Source organism: Stegodyphus dumicola, chromosome 1 (genome assembly GCF_044657685.1).
Source record: "Stegodyphus dumicola isolate Sdum_Otavi_A_Nest chromosome 1, ASM4465768v1".
Taxonomy (NCBI): Eukaryota; Metazoa; Arthropoda; class Arachnida; order Araneae; family Eresidae; genus Stegodyphus; species Stegodyphus dumicola.
In genome coordinates this window covers 141,229,602-141,250,112 of record NC_140768.1, presented here as the reverse complement: position 1 = coordinate 141,250,112, position 20,511 = coordinate 141,229,602, and the positions used below count along the sequence as shown (strand labels likewise).

The following is a 20,511-nucleotide window of genomic DNA, read 5'->3' as shown; positions in this document are numbered from 1 at the left end:
ATGTAATTTGAAATATGCTTTAACATTAAAATATTTAAAACCTCTCACTCAAACACTCAATTTCCTAATTTGCTAATTGTGAGGAGTACAAAAAGGAGAAATTATAACAATGGACTTATATCATAATAATCGTTTAATTAACATAAAAATGCCTTATGAACGTATGAAGTGTTGTGCCTTTAACCAGCTGAAAAGAGTTTTTTACCGCGAATCTCTCCTGATTAATAGACTTCCACAAGCAGTAAAAGAAAAATGAAAGCCAATATCCCTGGAAAATTTGCCAAAAGCTCTTAGGTAGTGAAAACACAATGCACGTTTGCAGTTCTGAGAAATGCATAAAGATAAAACATTTGCACAAAAATATTTAAATTTAAAGCTCATACAAAGAGCACTGTGATCTACTACCCTCTGCATTTATTTCATATTGTTACAGGTTCGTAATAAATTACATGGACACAGAACGGAACATAGCTTGATGATTTTTTTTCCCAAAATGTTTTACATTTCTGGAACCTTTCACACAAAAGTATTTATGCAGCTTTTCTTACCATGACAGAGCACAAAGAGTAGTAACGACTTCAAATGCTATTAACAGTGAACAGGCAATAATAAGGCTCGAGTGTGTAAGCTCGCACAGTTATCTCTTGATAGTCTGAACTCATCTCTAAACTAAACTGAAAATTGATGCATCTATATTGTTATATAATTTTCACCCATTAGTCGTGAAATTTCCAGTACCTTCGATTTCTTGAAACTGCTGAAAGGGATACACAGTTACAGTTATGTAGGATCGGATGCAGTTACAGTTATATACGGGTCGGATCAGTTACCGATACACAGGAATCAAAACAAAATATAATTTTCACCCATTAGTCGTGAAATTTCCAGTACCTTCGATTTCTTGAAACTGCTGAAAGGGATACACAGTTACAGTTATGTAGGATCGGATGCAGTTACAGTTATATACGGGTCGGATCAGTTACCGATACACAGGAATCAAAACAAAATATAGCAAAATGGCCACCAAGTTTGACAGTTTCTCATAAAATTTGGCGTCAAAAATTAGTCTCCGAAACCATCGCGGGCTTGATGCTATCTCGCTAATTTTCCCCAATATTAAATGGGATTAACCTTGTTTTCCAGCGACTATAATCTTGTTTTTTACCTATAATCTTCCAGGACTATAACCTTGTCTGTTAACTGTAATTTTCCAGGACTATAACCTTGTTTGTTCACTGATGCTTTACATTCTTAGGCCCTTTATTTTATATTATATAAAGGATACTACAATTTACATGTAATTTCACTAAAAGTGTTTACATATATCCACAATTTATAACAGTATTTTAGGCATTATTATTCTAAAAGTGTTTCCATAACATCTGTACTTATATCGATAATGTATGTCATCATATCTTCGATTTCGAAATTTTTTCAGAGCCGTGTCAAGAAGGTGACTGCAAAAATGGTGGTAATTGCACAGAACACGGAGATTTCAAATTTTGTGAGTGCCCACCAGGAACAGTTGGCGACCACTGCTCTGAAATTACGAAATGCAGGAAAGGGAATTTTTGTGGTAACGATAAAGATTCGACGTGTACCTACGGTATGGCTCGAATGGAAGCTATCTGTCGATGTTCGAATCCTAGTAAGCAATTTGATTACGAGAAGAAAATCTGCAAAGGTAAATTCCATATTTTACTAATTCTATTCAAGATCATGTCAAAGATAAACGTTCAGAAAAAAAAGTAAATCATTTATGTTTACTAATTTGCTAGTTTGTGATTTAAATAGTAATTTATTTGTTAACTTCTGTATTTTATAAAATGACTCCGGTTTCTCGAATTTTTATGTTATGATGACTTAAGTGAAAATAAGCGGTAGGCTTATATGGGGATCATTTTTAAAACTGCAATGAAATTTAAAAAGAAATATATTCTTATGTTCTAATTAAACTAACTACATATGAACACATTTTTTGTTTCAGTTTGTATAGTGCTTTATCCTAGTAATATTTTTAAATGTTTTTCACTTTAACTGATTTGCGATACACGTTTTATTATATCATGTGTTATGTTCCATTGCATCTTAACTTTGAAATTAAGCATGGTATAGCACAATGTTATCTGAATTCGGAAATTGTTGTAGAAATTATATTAAGTTTCTGACAGTTATTTTAAGTTTAAACATGCTTTACTGTCTGTTCTTTTCTTCCATTTACTATTCCTTACCAGATTGAGTTTTTAGTATCGCGTTTTATGTAAACGAGTTAGTATTTAAGGAAAGTTCAACTTACTTCGAGAGAGAAAAGCGGCTGGATTTGACGGCATCGGAACTAAAGCTATCCAAAATTTAAACAGGAAGGAAATAGTTTTAATTTCTATTTGGAAATACGCCATAGTTAATGTAGTCATTTCCACGATGCAGCTGATTGCTAGAATCACAGACCACATCGGGTGTCATCTCAATAAACAATAAATTGTAGCTGCCCTATTTTTGGACATTCATAAAGCGTTTGACCAGATTTGGCATGCAGGCTTCCTTCTCAAACTCCTAATTTAACCGCTTCTTCCAGAAATGATCATCCTCATAGCAAATTATCTGGACAGCAGATCCTTCCAAGTGAAGATTAAGAATACTCTTTAAGCTAAAAAATTTATCCTCGCAGGACTACCGCAAGGATGTTTAATTTCTCCTATTTTATTCAGTTTATACATCAATGATATGCCTAATATCCTAAACACGATTTTTGTCTGCTATGCGGATGATACCGCTATTATGTGTAACTCCCTCAATCCAAATCGTGCTAAAGAGAAATTACAAATTGCTGCAGATATCCTTTCTAAGTGGTTTATCGCGTGTAAAATAAAGATTAATACAGCTAAGCCCCAAGTAATATTTTTAAGATAAAACCTAAAAACGTCAGAAGTATCACACTGGATAACGCTACTGTTACCAAATTAAAATGTGTAAAATACCTTGGAGTTCCAAAATTTTGAATTCTTATTTTCTTATTCAGGATAACCCGAAAGGGACAAATCTAGAGTGGTGAAGACCGCTTGGTCGTACACCACTTACTAAAGTGATGACCTATGACTTCGAGAGACAGCGTGCCTAGGAACGCTCTGTAGTAACTACTTGAACTCAGCGATAATTCGCTACATAGTTCACTAGGTTCCGCGACATTATATCATAGACAAAGTACTGAGGAACGATACAAGGTCACTTAAATGTTAAAAACATATTTATTTAGATAAAAAATATATAAATGTATACAGCACAGTTTCAATAACATTATAACACGCTCTGTTTTCCATTTAGTTTCATATCATATCAAAATAATTGAGATGGCATCGTTTGCAATTAAATATTGAGAATTTTAAAATCTGCCATGCTTAGCTGGAAATGCTTTTGATATTCAATTTAGATTTCCTCAAATTCTGTTTCAAGAAAAGCTTAATCATGCTTTAAAGAACATGCGAACTAGAAATTTTAAAGATACCAATTTAGCGTGCTTTTAGGAAGAAATATTGGGGTCAAATTTTTCCTGATATCTAATCTATTCTCATAAACAAGTGGTTTGGTACATGAATTACTTCATTTTCTTATTCAGGACACTAATTCTATCTATCTATCTATCTATCTATGTCTATCTATGGTATATATATACCATCTATTAATATTTGTTTAATGTTTTCCTTTAGTACTTCTTTCATGTATTTTCTACTGTCTCTCTAACCTTCCTTCATTTCTGCCCTGGAGCAACAAATCCCCAATGCTACTATAAGTATAAAACTGTGGAATGTTGGATGACATTTCCATAGGCCACAGACCTCTAATTGTATAAATTTCTAACTTACGGTATTATTTGTGCACATGGTACAAAGTAGATTGCGACGATCTGTAAAGGGATCTGCAAAGTAGATTGCGACGATCTGTAGGAACTATGTTCTAAATCTCATCTTTATGAATAATATTTGTACCACGATTTTAGAATTACATCCCAGTTTATGATGAGTCATAATTATAATCAATTATGGCAAATTTTATAATCTATATTTTACTCAGAGACACAACGTTTTAGCAGCCAATAAAGCTCTGCACCACATTGATGAAGAAATATTCGCTCCCATACGACACTCATACCACTTGACAGAAATGCTTCTTAACACCCAATGATTCAGTAATACTCAGATACTTTCATTTACCAGGTTATGCCAACAAATATTTTAGACACGCGACACTCTATACTCCATGTTCTGTGGTTGAGAGCATTCACTAAAAGCTACATTTATTATTTTATTCCCATATTTATTTATCTGTTAAAGTCTAAGGCGATTATCATAAGGAGGTCCAACAGCTTTCTTTGTCAGTATTATCTTCTGCAAAATTTTAATTATTTAATGCTACTTTTACTTTATAATTTACATATTATTATTACACCTGCATAGTACTATTTTCAAAACTATAGACTGCGATAATAGATCTAATTACATTGTAAACATTAATTAAACGGCTCTTACGTTTTTTGTTTTCGAGATATTATTATTCTAAAAGTGTCTCATCACCTCAACATTTATTTCATATTCTAATTATTGTATCTACAGTTTCGCAAATTTTTCAGAGCCGTGTCAAGAAAGTGACTGTAGAAATGGCGGGAATTGCACTGGACACGGGGATTTCAAATTTTGTGAATGCCTGCGAGGAACAAGAGGCGACCATTGCTCTGAAATTATTCAATGCAAACAAGATAATTTTTGCGGTACGGATAACGATGTTAAATGTACTTACGATAGGTTTCGAATGGAAGCTATATGTCAATGCTCAAATTCTAGTAAACAGTTTGATTACAAGGAAAAAATCTGCAAAGGTAAATTACGTTGTCTTTCTGTTCTATTCAATACGATGTAAATTCGTGCTACGTATGGATGATTAATATTAGACAATATTTTATTAAGCTATGAGGAATTTATAGTTTGTGCTTTAGTGTTAGTAGTTTTTGTTAAAAATACTAATACTGATTACTGTTGCAATATTTACTGTTAAAACTGTTACACTAATACTAGTTTTGTGTTAATTTTTGAAATATTTATGGGTTGACGAAAATAAGCCATAAGCTTGAAAAAGGTCATTTTTAAACCTTCCTTAAAATTTTCAAATATGTAAAATTTTTACGTTTCTAATCAACAAAATTCTTGTTTCAGTATTTAAAAATTAGTTTTTTTTTTCTAACACAATTACTTTACGGTGCTCTCTTTCTTGGTTTGCGCCACCAATTTAATAACAACATGTGTCCATTAATGATCCATTAATTGTTATCTTTAAAATTATGCATATTATTTTAAATAAAAATAGTTGTTTAAACTAAAATGTGAATAACATTTCGATGAAACAATAAAATAAACGAACAATAATATCTGCAAGACATTAAATCTTTTGGCGCTTTATATACTTTGGGTGCAGTTATGAATAATATAATGACTGTCCTATTGTGCATCATGCTAAAAGATGTAAGAAAGCTCTAATTGAATATTAATTCATCGACATGTTTGAAAGGGTAAAAGGATAATTTTATGGGTAAATATAAAAAAGTACGAAACCAAATTTTCAAGTTTTGAGTTATAGTGAAATCATGCTTTGCGTGGATATAGAGAAAAATAAAAATTGCCGTCATAATGCTGAGAACGACCACGAAACGGACATCTTAAAATTAATTATGATGAAACTGAGTTACTGTTTATTATGATTATAGCAAAATGCAGAAGGGTTCTCTGCTTAAAGGTCTTCGTTGAGCACGTTTTAATGTCAAATGGAACGTTTCATTTGCGAAAATCACGAAAAGTGCCCTGTAACCAGCCTTTTCACCTGAATTTGTGTTTAGGTTGAACTACCAATGTCCAGTGGTTTTACAGCTCAGCGGCAAATAGGATTTAAAGCCAGCTTTATTATTTAAAGCAACGTTCTGATGCTTCTACTGTGGATATTGTTTGATAAAAAAACTGTCATGATCATGCGCTAGCTGATAAAATTCTAATACTATCGCAAAAACCTTAACATTCTTTCAGGAAGGGGGAAGCCTCATAAAAAGGCATGTAAGAAATTTCACAATTTGCATAAATTTTGATGGATTTTGTTTATTCCAGTTTTTTCCCCATGAATATTTTTGCTCCGAAGTGAAGTTATCTATGAAATATTTGCTAACTGAAGGAAGCAAATTTTACCTAGGAATGAAACATTCCGTAAAAATAATAATAATTGTATTTTTATTTTTAGAACTTCAAATAACCAAATTCAGAAGATCGTGTCTAATGAAAAACTTACTTGGTTTAAAATTAAAAATTTAATTTACTGTGTTTAAAAATACCTCGTTTTCGATTATACGATGTGATTACGGCTCCAGTTATCCCAGATACCGTATAACTCCTATTTCGTGTTATTTTTTCAGAACCATGTCAAGAAGGTAACTATGATAATGATGGAAATTCCACCAGGCATGGGGATTACAAATTTTACGAGTGTTTACTAACAACATCAGGCGACCTTTGCTCCTAAATTACGAAATGTAAGGAACATAACTTTTGTAGTAAAGATTCAGCGTATTTTTATGATAGTGCTCGAAGTGAATGTGAATGTGAGTACTTGAAATCTAGGAAGTACTTTGATCGCAAGCAGGAAATGTGCGGATGCAAGTTCCAGCTTTCAAACTGTTCAGTTAATATGGTACAAAATCAGACCCCCCCCAGGATCCATAGCTTAATGATTTAAGTTTCTAATGAGAGAATTACATTCAAAACTGCAAATTGAATTTTTCGTATACCTAATGAAAATACCTGTTCATCTATAGAATTAAAGGAGGAGAAGTAGTTCTTACAATATTACCCAAGCCTTTTGCTTACAAAGTACATACACCTCAATACTCATAGGTGAAAGTTAATTGCAGTGCAAAACATTTTAAGTAAGTTTTCGGAGATATTTCTTAGGAACTCATTGTGACTTCCTAGTTACTAAAATAGGATTTAAAATATAACAAACGGATATGTTCAATTATTACATCGCATGTCTTCTTGAATATGAATTAGTTTCCCTTAAATGCCCTCAATGAAGGCATCCATTTGTTAACGCAGTTACTTGTCAACTGTGTTGCTATGATCCAAATACTCCTAATCCTAATTTACAACATTAAGAGATTATTGGTCGATATGCATGCTTTTGATCCTGCGGTATTTTCAAGTCATGTCAGAATTAAGACTTCAGTCAGTAGTTGTCAATTTGTAACACGTAAAACGAAAGTTAAAATGCAACATTACACGTAGTTTATATCGCTAATTTATAATGTATTACGATATTATTCATAATAATATAGAACATTTTAAATGCCATTAAGGTTTAAATATTAAATTTATTAATTAATAAGATCTTTGATTTTGATTAAGGTACAGTAACACGTCGAACAAGTATCAATTTAGAAGTCAAGCAACAAAAATCAGGGTTATGTTTTCAAATTTTCACAGTGGAAATTTGAAAACATGAAGCTGATTTTTGTTGCTTGACTTCTAAATTAATCTTTGATTATTATTTAAACAAAGGATATACTCTTTAGAAATAACCCCAGTAAATATATCATTTTTATACAAAAGAGTACTTACGTATTATCCCATCAAGCGGCTAATTTATCCCGTTGACAGTCATAATTAGCGCGAATTAGCACCAGTTGTAAATGACCATGTCGTTTAGAATTTCTCAGTAATGATTGCCCATTGGTGACCGTCGTTGAAATCTTCGGTAACGGTCGATGGGAGTACCCCAAGAAGTTTGCAGTCTAAATGATTTCACTAAGTTTACAGCATGCTCATATACTTTACATGGTTATTTTCTGTTTAAGAAAAGTCTTTAGTCTTCAGCAAAAAACATAAAACTTGCATGACGCTCTTAATTCTGTCATTCATTTTATCCTGGCTGAAGAAAACGCAATTCTTTCTCATAGTTAAAATTGAAAGATAAAATTACTTGGCCAATGTTAAGGAAAGGAAATTAAATTTAACAATCATCGAAATACTCTTTCAATAATATTATGTTTTTATCTGGTTTCTGTTTATTTTTAGTACGTTGTGAGACAGAACAGTGTGAAAATGGTGGTATTTGCCATGGAATACGGAATTTCAAATTCTGCGAATGCTTACCAGGAACTACTGGTGACTTTTATACCGAAATTTCTGCTTGTAGAGATAAGGTTTTATGTGGTTATGGTTCTGATGTGCAATGTGTTTATGAAAAATTTAAACAGAAAGCTTCCTGTGAGTGCTTGAAGTCCAATACAGACTTCAACTACCTCACGAAAACATGCCGTAAGTATTCCTTTGTACTTAGTTCTTTCAATAAAGTGTGAAATATAAGCTTTCATTACATAATTCAGAAACAGATAACGGGTAGTTTAAATCGGAATATTTTGCTTGGCAAAATTCTGTGTTCATATCTATATTTTAATTTTAATTTCAGTAAATAATTAATATAAAAGAAACGAAATTAAAAAACAAATAAATTTACAAAGAGTTTTATGAGACCTGAAATTCAAAACGAGAATTACTGATAAGTGGTGTTCTTGGTATTTGGAATTGGCTTGGGTGTTTCAGTGTCCGTAGGATTAAGATGTCTAAGAGTAGATTGTTCAGCCTGGATTCGAACCCGTGCAAACGCGCTCGCTGCATATGTGTTTTCGTAACGTGGAAACAACGAGCTTGGTTTACTTCGAAAGTTCTCCACTAGACGGAAATTAAGCTTCCTGTAGATTAAATATGTTTTGTGCTTCTTCAAACGCAGAGATCGCTTTTAAATTCCATTAGTATAATGTTTTATAAACAGGTGTTTCTCATTTAAGGTTATCTTGCGTTAAATAAAACGCTTCGCTTAAACGATATACATTGACTCGAAAACGTACTAGGGCGTAAGAAACTTTCAGACATTCAATTATTCAAACTCTAAGCATTTTTACGTGTCTTCTCTGTCTAAATATCGTGTTAATTTTGTTTTTATGAAAACATTAAGTAAAACGTATGTATGAATGAAGTGTCCTAAATATGTCGACATTAAATAAGAAATTAAAGTAAAAAAATATTGAAGCAATAAAATAATAAACAAGATAAAAGAAGCGATTTTGGCAGATTTCTCGAGTGAAACGCATTAAAGAAGGATTTTAAACTTAAAAAAGTTAAAGATTGAGGAATTATTTGTTAACACGGGACAAAAACACTATATGATAATTTTTATGTCAGAAAACTTAAATTTCCTTTCATTGGAATTGTGAAAAATTACGGGAAAAATCAAGTGAACTATTGAATATAAGCAGACTTACTGTTAATAGTATAATTTCAAATTACTGTAAAACAGATTTGGTAGATGATAAATTATGAACAGGGTGTCCAGGCTGTTTCACTGATAGCAAAAAGAAATTGGGTCTTAGAAATATTATTCGTAATTTTAAATCCAGCGCAGATAAATCGTTTTTAGAAGCCCAACAAATATCTAGCAGGTCTACTAATAAATGTTATTAATTAGAAATGTCCTAAGAAAATGTAATTTTCATGGTTGAACAACTAGAAGAAAACCACTTCTGTACAAAGTTAATCGAAGGACAAGATCTCATTTCGCAAAAACCCAGATTAAAAAGCCCGCAGATTGTTGAAATTCGATTATATTTCTAAATTCAATAGTACAGGACATAAAAAAAGCATAACTTAACTTGCAGACTTAATAAATATAATTTGCATAATTAAATAATAAGATTAAATACAAAATTAATAAATTAAAAACTTCCATCAGAAGCGAATTTTGCAGTGGGAGAAAATGAGTAAATCGCTATCAAAATCCTGTAAAATAATGCCTAAAAAACTCAAATTTTGAATCTATAAAAGCGAAAGAAATACAGTATATTATTCAAGTACTTTTAAAAGGCGTTCAATATCCTTACGTACTTAAAAAATATGTTGGCAAGCTCCAGCAACTTTTTAAGAGTTACTTTATCGTTTGTACACAAGATGTGTATAATTTAATATTTACTTAATATTAGAATAACTTAATATTAATAACTTTCGGTTTCATCTAGCCCTAAGATATGACATATAAGAAAAACATTTCTCTTAAGTTAAATATTTGATTATTCTTTCAAAAACTACTTGAAAACATATTTTGCTCCAATATTTTTAAGATTCGCTTATGTTCCTTCCAACTTGATACTTTGAAAGAAAAGTGTACTTTCATCATTAACTGATTTCGACTGAGTTAAAATTTTCCTAAACATAGGAAGTACGTATTTCTCTTAAGATAGTTATTTAAGCAACGAACAAAGCACAATGACGTAACATAATTTTTTTTATTATTTATTCGGAATAATTTCATTTACACATTTAATAGTCAAAGCTGACACATGTATGTTTATATAAAAAATGTCAATAATCAAAGTTTGCACATGTATATTTATGTAAAAAAATTTGAACATGCGATTGATACGCACGCACACTGCAAAATGTAGCTGGATTAATTGCCGAAACAAAAACTCTCACTAATCTCCTTTGATCTTTATTTCTATTTATGATCTCTTTTAAAAAAGCGGGAAGCAAATCTCTAAATTTAACTCATAAGGTACTTTCTCGCTCCTTCCGGTGCCTTCGTGGTGTAACAGCAGGACACTCGGCGCGTATTCGAGTTCATTTTGGGCATTGAGAATTCCTTCACTCTCTTGACTCCGAAAAATTCTAAAAAGCCTCTACAAATGGCGCCCGAACTAGGAGATGGTGAACAATGATTCGTCACCACCAGGATTTGGTGACCAGGTCCCTTAATACCCTGTCGCTCTTTTAAAGGGGGAGTATATAAGGTATTCTCTCTCTTTTTACAGCATGCCTTCGTGGCGTAACGGTAGCATACTCGGCACATATTCGAGAGAGCCGGGTTCGAGTCCTAATGAGAGCATTGCTCATTTTCATGTCTTCTGCTTCAAAATAACCTAATGACTCTACAATCTGGGTTTGAAAACTTCTTTGACAACCCCAATTTAATCAGAATGTCTTTGTTTGAAAAATGAAGTGAAGTATAGACTTTGGATAAGCGAATGAATTTAATCAAAATAGATTTAAATGCACCATCGTAAATAGTGGACACTTATTTAAAGGGTTAAATAATTAAAAAAAGTGCATTACTATTACTGTCCGGGTTATTGAGGAAACAGGATTTCAAAATATTTTTCGTAAATTTGGTTCGAAATGCAGGATATGCCTTGATGGCACTTCGTGATAAAAGTCTTGAATGTGCAAATTTACATTGACCGCTATTTGAAAGGCTGCTACTGTCATTTGCCTCTATTTGATAAAGGAATTATATTGCCCCCCCCCAGGAAAGAATTTAGATTTACAAAGGATTTGACGAACTTTATAAATGGCAATACGACAATATTGGGAATTTTGGTTTCATATTCTTAACTGTACTTTTGTTTTAATCTGTGTACCTGAGGCCGATTATTTTCGGCCAGGAGGGTTGCTGCACACTCGTATAGCACATTGCATTACTATTTGACAGGTGGTTTAGCTAAAGTAAGAAATTATGCACTATAAATGATATGAATATTCCATAATGATATGAATATTCCATAGTATGAAAAAATAATGTGCGTATATAAAAGCAATTAACAATACATTTACTTTTTAATAAATGAATTATTGCAAATCATATTAATAGTTATGAACTGTTGTGAACTCATTTAAGAAATACTGTGCTTAAATGTTATAAGGTAGTTTCTCTAACCTTCCTTCGGGGTGTAACGGTAGCACACGCGGCGCGTATGTATTCAAGAGGTTCGAGTCTCGGCAAGGGCATAAAAACGCCCCCCCCAAAAAAAACCCTAATAGCACTGCAATGTGTTTAAAAGCGTTTTCAAATTATTGTACATGACTGTTTTGAAATGGCAAAAAGAGTAATTTTGAAATGGTTCTTACAGTTTTTTTACTGTCAAATATTTAATTTATCATAAATAAGCATGAACTCTATTCATGAACATGAGACTTTTTCAATTCATTCTTTATGGCAGTTTATGACAATATTTTATATAAAATATTAAAACATAATAACAATGTACATGGCAATATTTTATACCATATGTTAAAACGTTTCTGTATTACTGGTATTACTGTTTATCAATTTCGCTTCCTTTTACAGAATGTGACTGTGGGCACAATGGAAAATGCGCTTTAGACGCTCTCGAAGAAAAGGAGTGTTCCTGCAATGAAGGATTTGCACAATTTAGTGGATGGTGCGCGGGTAAGTATACAAGATAAAAGAAAACGTTTTAACATGTTGAACGCTTAAAAGTGTTAAAGGATCATGGAGTCGAAAAGCGCCTCTGGTGAATTTGTAATAATACGTTATAAAGGACAAATTAATTCCATAACATGTAATGAGTTATGGTAACGAAAATTGTTTAAGTGAAAAGGAGGTAAACTTTCCCTCCTTAGAAACAGATAAAAATCAAAATCAAGCCATAAAGCAATTTTCTTTTCTTGTAGATTTTGAATCAATAAGTATCTCTAAATGTTTAATAAATAAATACATTTTACCTTACGACTTATCGATCAAATCAAGTGCTATTTTCTAATAACGCATTCTAACTCGTTTAGATTACAGTCTGCCCACAAATACATACAGTTATGGAAAAAAATCCTCAGTCCATTAAAAAGTATACAAATTAATATCTATTAATTTCCCAAGGTTATGGATAAAAAGTCTCTCTTTCCAAGTTTAGTGTGAATCAAATTCTTGCTATAGTTTAAGCAGCAGTTCTTTTTTGAGTGGTTGAAAGCTACCTAGAGAAGCCGGATTTACTTTAAAACCATCCGAAAATTATTCTGTAAACATTTAAAATATTGTCAAATAAGATATATAATATGATTTTGTCAAGTCTTAGTTTTAAGTAAGCTACAATGGCCAGGGATCCACTGCAAAACAATGCGTTTATGCTAAGATCTCAAGGAAATCAGTCTCTGATATTGGAAATTCTCGCATGATAGTGGAGCCTGAAGAGAACGGCTAGACTGAATGGTAGTCTGTGAATCTGACAGTACTGCATTTCTAATTCTACTCAACTGATCAAAGTTAACTGATTTAGTGCGATATAGATCGCCTCTACTTCACAGTATACTAAGGCAGTACCATACTTTCCAACTAGTGTATAGAAGGAAAATAACTTTCAAGAAAAAACTGGCTCGAACGTTCTCATAAAGCTGTAGTTCATCTGTATAAACACTTAGCCACTCACTTTCAAGACGTTTTGTCTCAAAAGTTCCCAAAGCGATACATTTTAGTGCAGCCGGCGAAGTATCCTTTTTTGATATGAATTGAGTTAACTTTTCTTGTAGACCCATCAGTTCCATGGGAATTCTGGGTCTTAATGTTTCTATTTTCAAGTTGATAATCCGATCAGAAAGTATCTTCAAGTCTGATATGTTTTTTTATAAGGTACTGAAATTCTTTCTTGAATAATATTTTTAATTATTTTATTTGCCCAAAACAACATTGTATCAATAGACGTGAATTTTACTGCCTCAATAATAAGCCTTCACGCTTGGTCCTGTAGACCTTCTAGTTTATACGCAAAGAATTTGCGACTGTTATTATAAATGGTTCCCAATAGTAAGTTGAAAGTGGCGATGTAGAGTTTTCGTAAGTAATACTGAGAGTGGAGCAGGAACTACCCCACATGAGTTTCAATATAGTCAGTCCTTTTGAGAAGCATTCTGAAACTGATTTAATATGCTGCTTCTGATGTCTGAAATTAAGTAAATATTAGTTATAATAGCTTGTCTTTAATTTTCTTGAAACTGTATGTCGTTTGCATCTTCATTTTGGCATAAATCATTTACTTCACTGAAGTACAACTTGCTTAATTAAACACTTTATTTTTTACCGAATTTTCAGTTACAATATATGTATACATAAATGAGGATACTGATGAAAACACCATGTATTTCTTGGACAAATATACTAACTTTAGGATTCTTGGTATCGACAATAAGCTATGTCGTCCCCAAATAATCAACGGAGCATTTGAAATAAAAGTTATAGCTTTAACAAGAGCATTCGACAATACATTCAAAGAAATTTTAATTTATTCAAAAAATCTTTCCTAAAAGATTTATTTACAGAATTTCCTAAAGGACGTGATTGTAGAATGTTTTCGTTACCAGATCTCAGTTCATAAAACAATATTTTTCTATGTGGTGACTTAAGTTGACTTAAAAAGTCGATTATCATATCCTGTGCATTAGATTTAACGCACCCGCTTAAATAATATAATACGTAAAAATTTGTTGTACCTTTCTCTTTCTATATTATTTATAATCATTCCACTTTTACCTATTCGTATACTGTTCATAGAATGTAGTTGTGGACGAGGTGGAAATTGCTCTTTCGACAGTTACGGACGAAAGATGTGCGCATGCAATACAGGGTTTAGAGACCTTCATGGAAACTGCGAAAGAATACTATTAGGTGAGTACAAAATATTAAATATTTTGCTTTTATTAATTTAACCAGTTTAAAGAAATACTACGTAATATTATTTTTTAATAATTTTATTGCATTAATAATTCATTGAACTTGATAATAAGATTACTCAACTACTGTATTTTACTGATATATATATATGTAAGATAAAATACTAAAGAAATAGTGATTATATTATCTCCTGAGATTAATTTTAGTAGAATTATCTAAAAAGAGTGAATCCATAGTTAGTAAGTTTAATTCCGAAAATTGTTTTAAAGTAACTTGAATGTAAATCGTTAAAAATGTTTAACGGAGACTAGAATTAAATCATTAATAACAAAAATTCCAATTGTAAAATGAAATTAAGTTAAAAGCAAGTAATTAAATTAAAATCAAGTAATCACTGCCATTGATCGGAAATTAGTTGACTTTTCAAAGGGAACAAACCAACTTCCGTTCAACAAACAATAATTAAGAAATAAATACGAAGGTGTTTCGTCCTTTAATCAAGTAATAATTACATGAATTGAAGGGATCAAAAACCAATGCAGAGCCCCAAAGAACTCATTCTGATTAAGCATTTTCGCTAATTCAATTTTGAGTGAAAAGCAATTTATGCAGTAAAATTGATAAATTACTTGAGTAATTGTCCCTCGACACCTTCGTGTTTATACATTTTAATTCAAAACTATTTGTAAAAAATTAAACATTGGAAATTGCCGTTATGAAATAGAACTCAAAGTTATTGAAGTAAACATTAGAAAATTACGAAATATAAGAAATATAATGCAATCTTTGCAAAAGCAAATCAAAAAATAAAAATTGAACTTTAAAAAATATATATAATACGAAAAGTGAATGTACATAAAGATATAAAAGGCCAGAAAAAGCATTAATTAACTTACGTTCTTTCTAGTGGGAAGTGGGCAAAGTGTTATCTTCGCGTCTTACTCAGAAGGGTTGTGTCGGAAATTCTTTATTAGCTTTGAATTATTTCAGTCGGCGAAACATGTGTGAAGTAATTTTTGGGAGAGGGAGTGACTAGGAATGCTTGAGGGACGTATGTTGTGGAGTTCTTATGTGAGTGAAACCATCTGTTAAAATTTTGAATATACTAGTGAATGGAAATTAATTAATTTCTGGCTAATTGTCGTGTCGTAAAGAGGAAGAAATTAAGAAAAGGAAAAAATGAATTTTCACTGTCAAAGAGTTATTTGACAGACTAAAGATTAAGAAATAGGCCCATTTTTTTAGTAACAGCATAAGTCTGAAGACAATTAGCTTTTTACATTATATACAGCATTGTAATTACACTATGTACACTGCTCAAAAAAAAAAAAAAAAAAAAAAAAAAAAGGGGGGACAGTGCTATATCTCCCGTTCTACTGGGCCGATTGACAAAATTCAAACTGCGTTTTTCATGTCTCGAAAGCGCGACTTAGGATATATATTAGATTTATATATAGCACTATTCTAACATAGGTATTTTGACACAAAATCGGACTTTTTCTGAAATAACATACCAATTTTTTTACATATTTCGATTCTACGACTCAAATTATGCCAGAATGCCAAGTTTTGTAAAAATTGTACGAGTAGTTTTTAAAATATTAGCTTTCAAAATTTTAGCTCCTCAATGTTAATTGAATTTGGCAAATATTTATTAATATCTCTTTTTTTATTAAACTTTTTTTATTTTTCTCTCACATTTCGAAATTTAAGTTCATTCCAAATAAAATTTACCCATTTTTTGTGTTTTATTTTTTTATTTCTATTTTAAATAATTTTTATAAATTTTTCGAAAAAAATTTTGAATTATAACCTATAAAATTTTTACCATCATCTTAAAGTAGGTGTATTTTTAAGCATATCTGCAAAAAATTAGACTTTTTTATTCAAAATTTTCTAAGATATACACGAGTTTACATATTTTCGCGTTTTGAAATTTGGCATCATTTTTTTGAGCCATAATAACGCCAAATGTGGTTAATGGATTTTTGTTACAGTGAATTGCCATAGCTATTTTTAACCTTAAATTTCAAGTAAAATTTTGCGGAAAATTAATTATATGAAATATTTTCCCTCAATGATGCGTAATGAATATTTATTAATACTATATAAAAAGCTATTTTTTTAAATTATAGATGATATTATTCAAATTTTTAACTATTTTTTTTTAAATTTCTCTCTTTCTTCCTTTTTTTAAAAAAAATAAGTGTAAACTTTTGTAAGAGCAAATTTTTACCTTCGGCGTTTTATCGTCTGCTACTTTACTTTAACTTCGTTTAAATCGAATTGTCTAAAACTGAGAATTTTCGTTTGATGTTTATTTAAATTTTATGACATTAACTGCATAATTTATTTCTAAACAAACTGTTGCTTTTGAAGTTTCTGAAAGAGCGGCTGATATTATCATCCACATTTTTAAAGCACTTAAAAATGCACATTTTTAAAGCACATTTTTAAACACAGTATATTTTTATAGAAACATAAGATTTAGAATAATCATTTTTATGGAAGTCAAATTATGATATAAACATACAACCCTCTAGAGACTGAATTAATGGAAGTTCAATGGTTATGTAGAAATGATCTGCAGCTACTTAATGGCTGGATAAGTCAGCAGATTCTGTGGACAAGTAAGAATAATTATATAAACGACACCCAACATTCTGGATTCAATTAACGACGAGGATACGATGTTTATTAAATGAATTTAATAAGTTTTAAAACATAAAAAATCAACTCATTTTTTATCCTAAAATATATTTTTGTGCGTAGCGTATTTTCATTATATCCTTAAAATTCTAATTTAGAATGTAATTGTCAAGAACTGAATCCTAATCATCAGTAATATAATAAGTAATTATTACGGTTATTAATAAATCCTTCTTATAAAGTTATTGCAAATATCTCAAAAAACTTTCTGTATGAATGCAAATATTTTTCTGTTCAAATATTTTTTAATTTTATATTAATCAAGATTGCACACGATATTATTTATTTGGACTTCAATTCTTACCGTCAGCTCTAGTAGAAGTTACAAATGTATTATATTTAATTAAGGAGTTGATTGGATTGGATTATTTAATTATGGCAAAGCACACGAGCGCTATCTGCCTAAAGGGAGGGACACCTTCGTGGAGGACTTTCTAAGGAAAACTGGCTCGTATACACGTTACACATGGGGAAAACCACGAAAACGCCCATGCGGCCAGCCCGTTCGCGGGATTCGAAACTCGGACCGAACTACCAGTATTCAGCGTTTTTACCGCTCGGCCGCTGGTGGGCTATTTAATTCAGGAATGACCATCTAAGTTTGAAACAGCGTACTGTAACAGCAATACAATTATTGGCGCCGTATCTTTCATGTTACTCCCGATTGGCAAGCTACATGATTTTTAATGAGATTCGGGTTTTGCTAGTAACTTCACTTGGAAATCGCGCTTAAACTAGGTTAGTTGGTTATTTGAACATAGAAAGAACATGGGAGCTATTTGATTAAGATGCTTTCATAGAGAACCTTTGTAAAGAGAACCTAGAAAACTACGAAAACCAACCATGCAGCCTAGGTTAGACTTCGCAACAAACAATTAGCATTTAACAATCTTCAAATGCTAGGCAACTGGTGAGGCTCCAATTAAATCTCCAATTTAATATTTTATTTGTAAATATTTAAAATATTGTTGTATTCTTAGACACAAAAAGCAGAATTTAAGTTTTGTTAATCCGTTAGTAAACTACCAAGCCGTAGTGCAAATTAATATTCAATTTCTTTTGCAATAATTGTATTCACTTAATATTCTGGGAATATGGGCTAAAGAAGCAAGAACGTTCTCGGAACATTAAAGAAGTGTTTAGATCCAGTGATATTAGGTTTGTCTTACAAGCTCAGGATCAAAACGATTCTGCATTTGCCCGAGTAGTTGACTTGCAAATGGCTGTGAATTAAGCAGATGACTTTTAATCTTACGTTTTCAGTCAGAAAACGTATTCCAAATGTTTTGTATTGCATGACAGTGCATCTTTTCATTATTCAATAACAAGTCGGAGAACCGCTTGTGTTCCGAAAATAAGTATGTGTACTCAATCGTCCTGCATGTTCCTCAAATTTGTCTTCTTGTGATTTTTTTTCTTTCCGAAAAACTAAAGTTGCCTCTCAAAAGAAAGATTTTTGACATTGAAGAGACAAAAGGAGTATGACGTCTACTTTTAGAGGCATGTCAAAAACAAATCTCTGCAAGCCTTCTCTTCCATTACATGTTGTGCAGTCAGACAAAAAGTTTGTATCAGCGTAATTTCTATAATCTATTTTTATTACACTCAGATTATTTTATTAACATACAGTGAATATATACTAAATCTTTTACTTCAGCTTAAGTAATTCGGAATTTTTGACGGAATTGTTGTCGGAACTAGGACTTAGAAGATAAGTCAAATTAAATATTTCAATAACCCAATAAATTCAAGGTCAAAGTTTCAATATTTTATTTTCGGAGTGAAGGAAAGTTTTTTTCAGTTTTGGTCCATTATCCTAAGTATATTTGCTTCGATTCTTTATTTTCCAAAAAAGCGAAAAATTTACGCATGTTATACATATAACGCATAGCTTCAAATTAAAATTTAATAATATACAGAGTGGTTATAATTAAAGTTCCACATTGAAACGGTCATAAAAGGAAAACTACTGGATCAAATGTTATCAAACTTGGTAATCGTGTAAAGGATGTCATGGGAATTTATTTTTCGCGAAATAAAGGAAGTTCGAAACCTCACCACCAGGGGGAAATGGCGCTGTATGCAATATTTTTAAACGAAATATGGGTCGGAATCTAACTTAACCTTTTGTTAGACGGGTTTAATGTGTTGTATACCCTTAATAAACTTTGAAGTAGGCAAATTATCATTTAAAAGCGTTAAATTCGATAAAAGTCGAGTGCGCCATCCGTGTAAGTGAGAAATTCGTCCGTGAAAACCACGAATTAGCGATTAGAAAATGTGAGATCGCAAATCACTCGCACAAGTGCGTACAATCTGGAAATCGTTTTCTGACAGATCGTTAATTTGTAATTTTTGAAGCCTGAATTCGGCACTAAAACATGAAGATACTGATTCAAAACGCTTTTAAACGATTTGGTCCAAAGAAATCCCTCGTGTTATCTGCCTAGTTCCATTGCCTTCTCCTACTGCATTGAATTGCATAGCAGTCATTCCACACCGTTTAGTGTTGAATGACAGCTAGTTTTATAACTGAACCATTTTGCTCTGAAGAGCAGTCGACAGCTGGACCACTGTGATTACAGCTCACTTAGAGTCAATGTTAAAATGTTTCGTGATACATGAACTGCAGTAACGTGGCATTTTAGATACTACGATTTTTATGCAGGGCTGTGCCCCACCTGACGTGTGTCGCCCAATTACCTAGGCAACATTTCACGAATGAACGTCTTATAGGCCAACACTTCACCTCTTTCCACCAGACCTCAACCTCTGTGACTTTTGGCTATGGGGTTATCTCAAAAGCACTGTTTATGGTGATAATCTAAACAATTTGGCAGAAATGAAAAATGTAATACACTGACATGTCCGTAACATTCCTCCTGATATGCTAAGAGCTACTGTTGAGAATGTAGTAACAGGATTTAACTTGCTTTCGGAAAATGCTGGACGCTACATTGAACATGCTTTGTAACACGTTTCGGAAAATATTAAACACATTTTAAACAGATGTTTTCGTGTCTTATTTCATTTAACAATATTGTATACAGCGCCATTTTTCCCCTGGTGGTGAGTTTTTGAACTCTTTTTTTTTTTTCCCGCGGAAAATAAGTTCCCATAACCTCCTTTACACGATTCCCAAGTTTGATAACATTTGGTCCGGTAGTTTTCCTTTTATGACCATTTCAAAGTGGAGCTTTAATTATAACCACCATGTAAGTTAAACTTTAAAAGTTTGACAATTTGGTTCAAGTCCCAGCTTTA

General features: G+C 31.8%; 1 protein-coding gene across 1 annotated transcript in view; it reads left to right on the top strand.

Moving 5' to 3' along the window:
- Positions 1-20,511, top strand: part of LOC118196897 (uncharacterized) — a 51,838-nt gene that overhangs the window by 9,503 nt on the left and 21,824 nt on the right. The window contains exons 3-7 of the mRNA XM_085817509.1: positions 1,439-1,684; positions 4,625-4,870; positions 8,103-8,345; positions 12,205-12,306; positions 14,419-14,532. Of these exons, the coding sequence (XP_085673635.1) occupies positions 1,439-1,684; positions 4,625-4,870; positions 8,103-8,345; positions 12,205-12,306; positions 14,419-14,532 (951 nt within the window). The remainder of the gene's footprint in view (positions 1-1,438; positions 1,685-4,624; positions 4,871-8,102; positions 8,346-12,204; positions 12,307-14,418; positions 14,533-20,511) is intronic.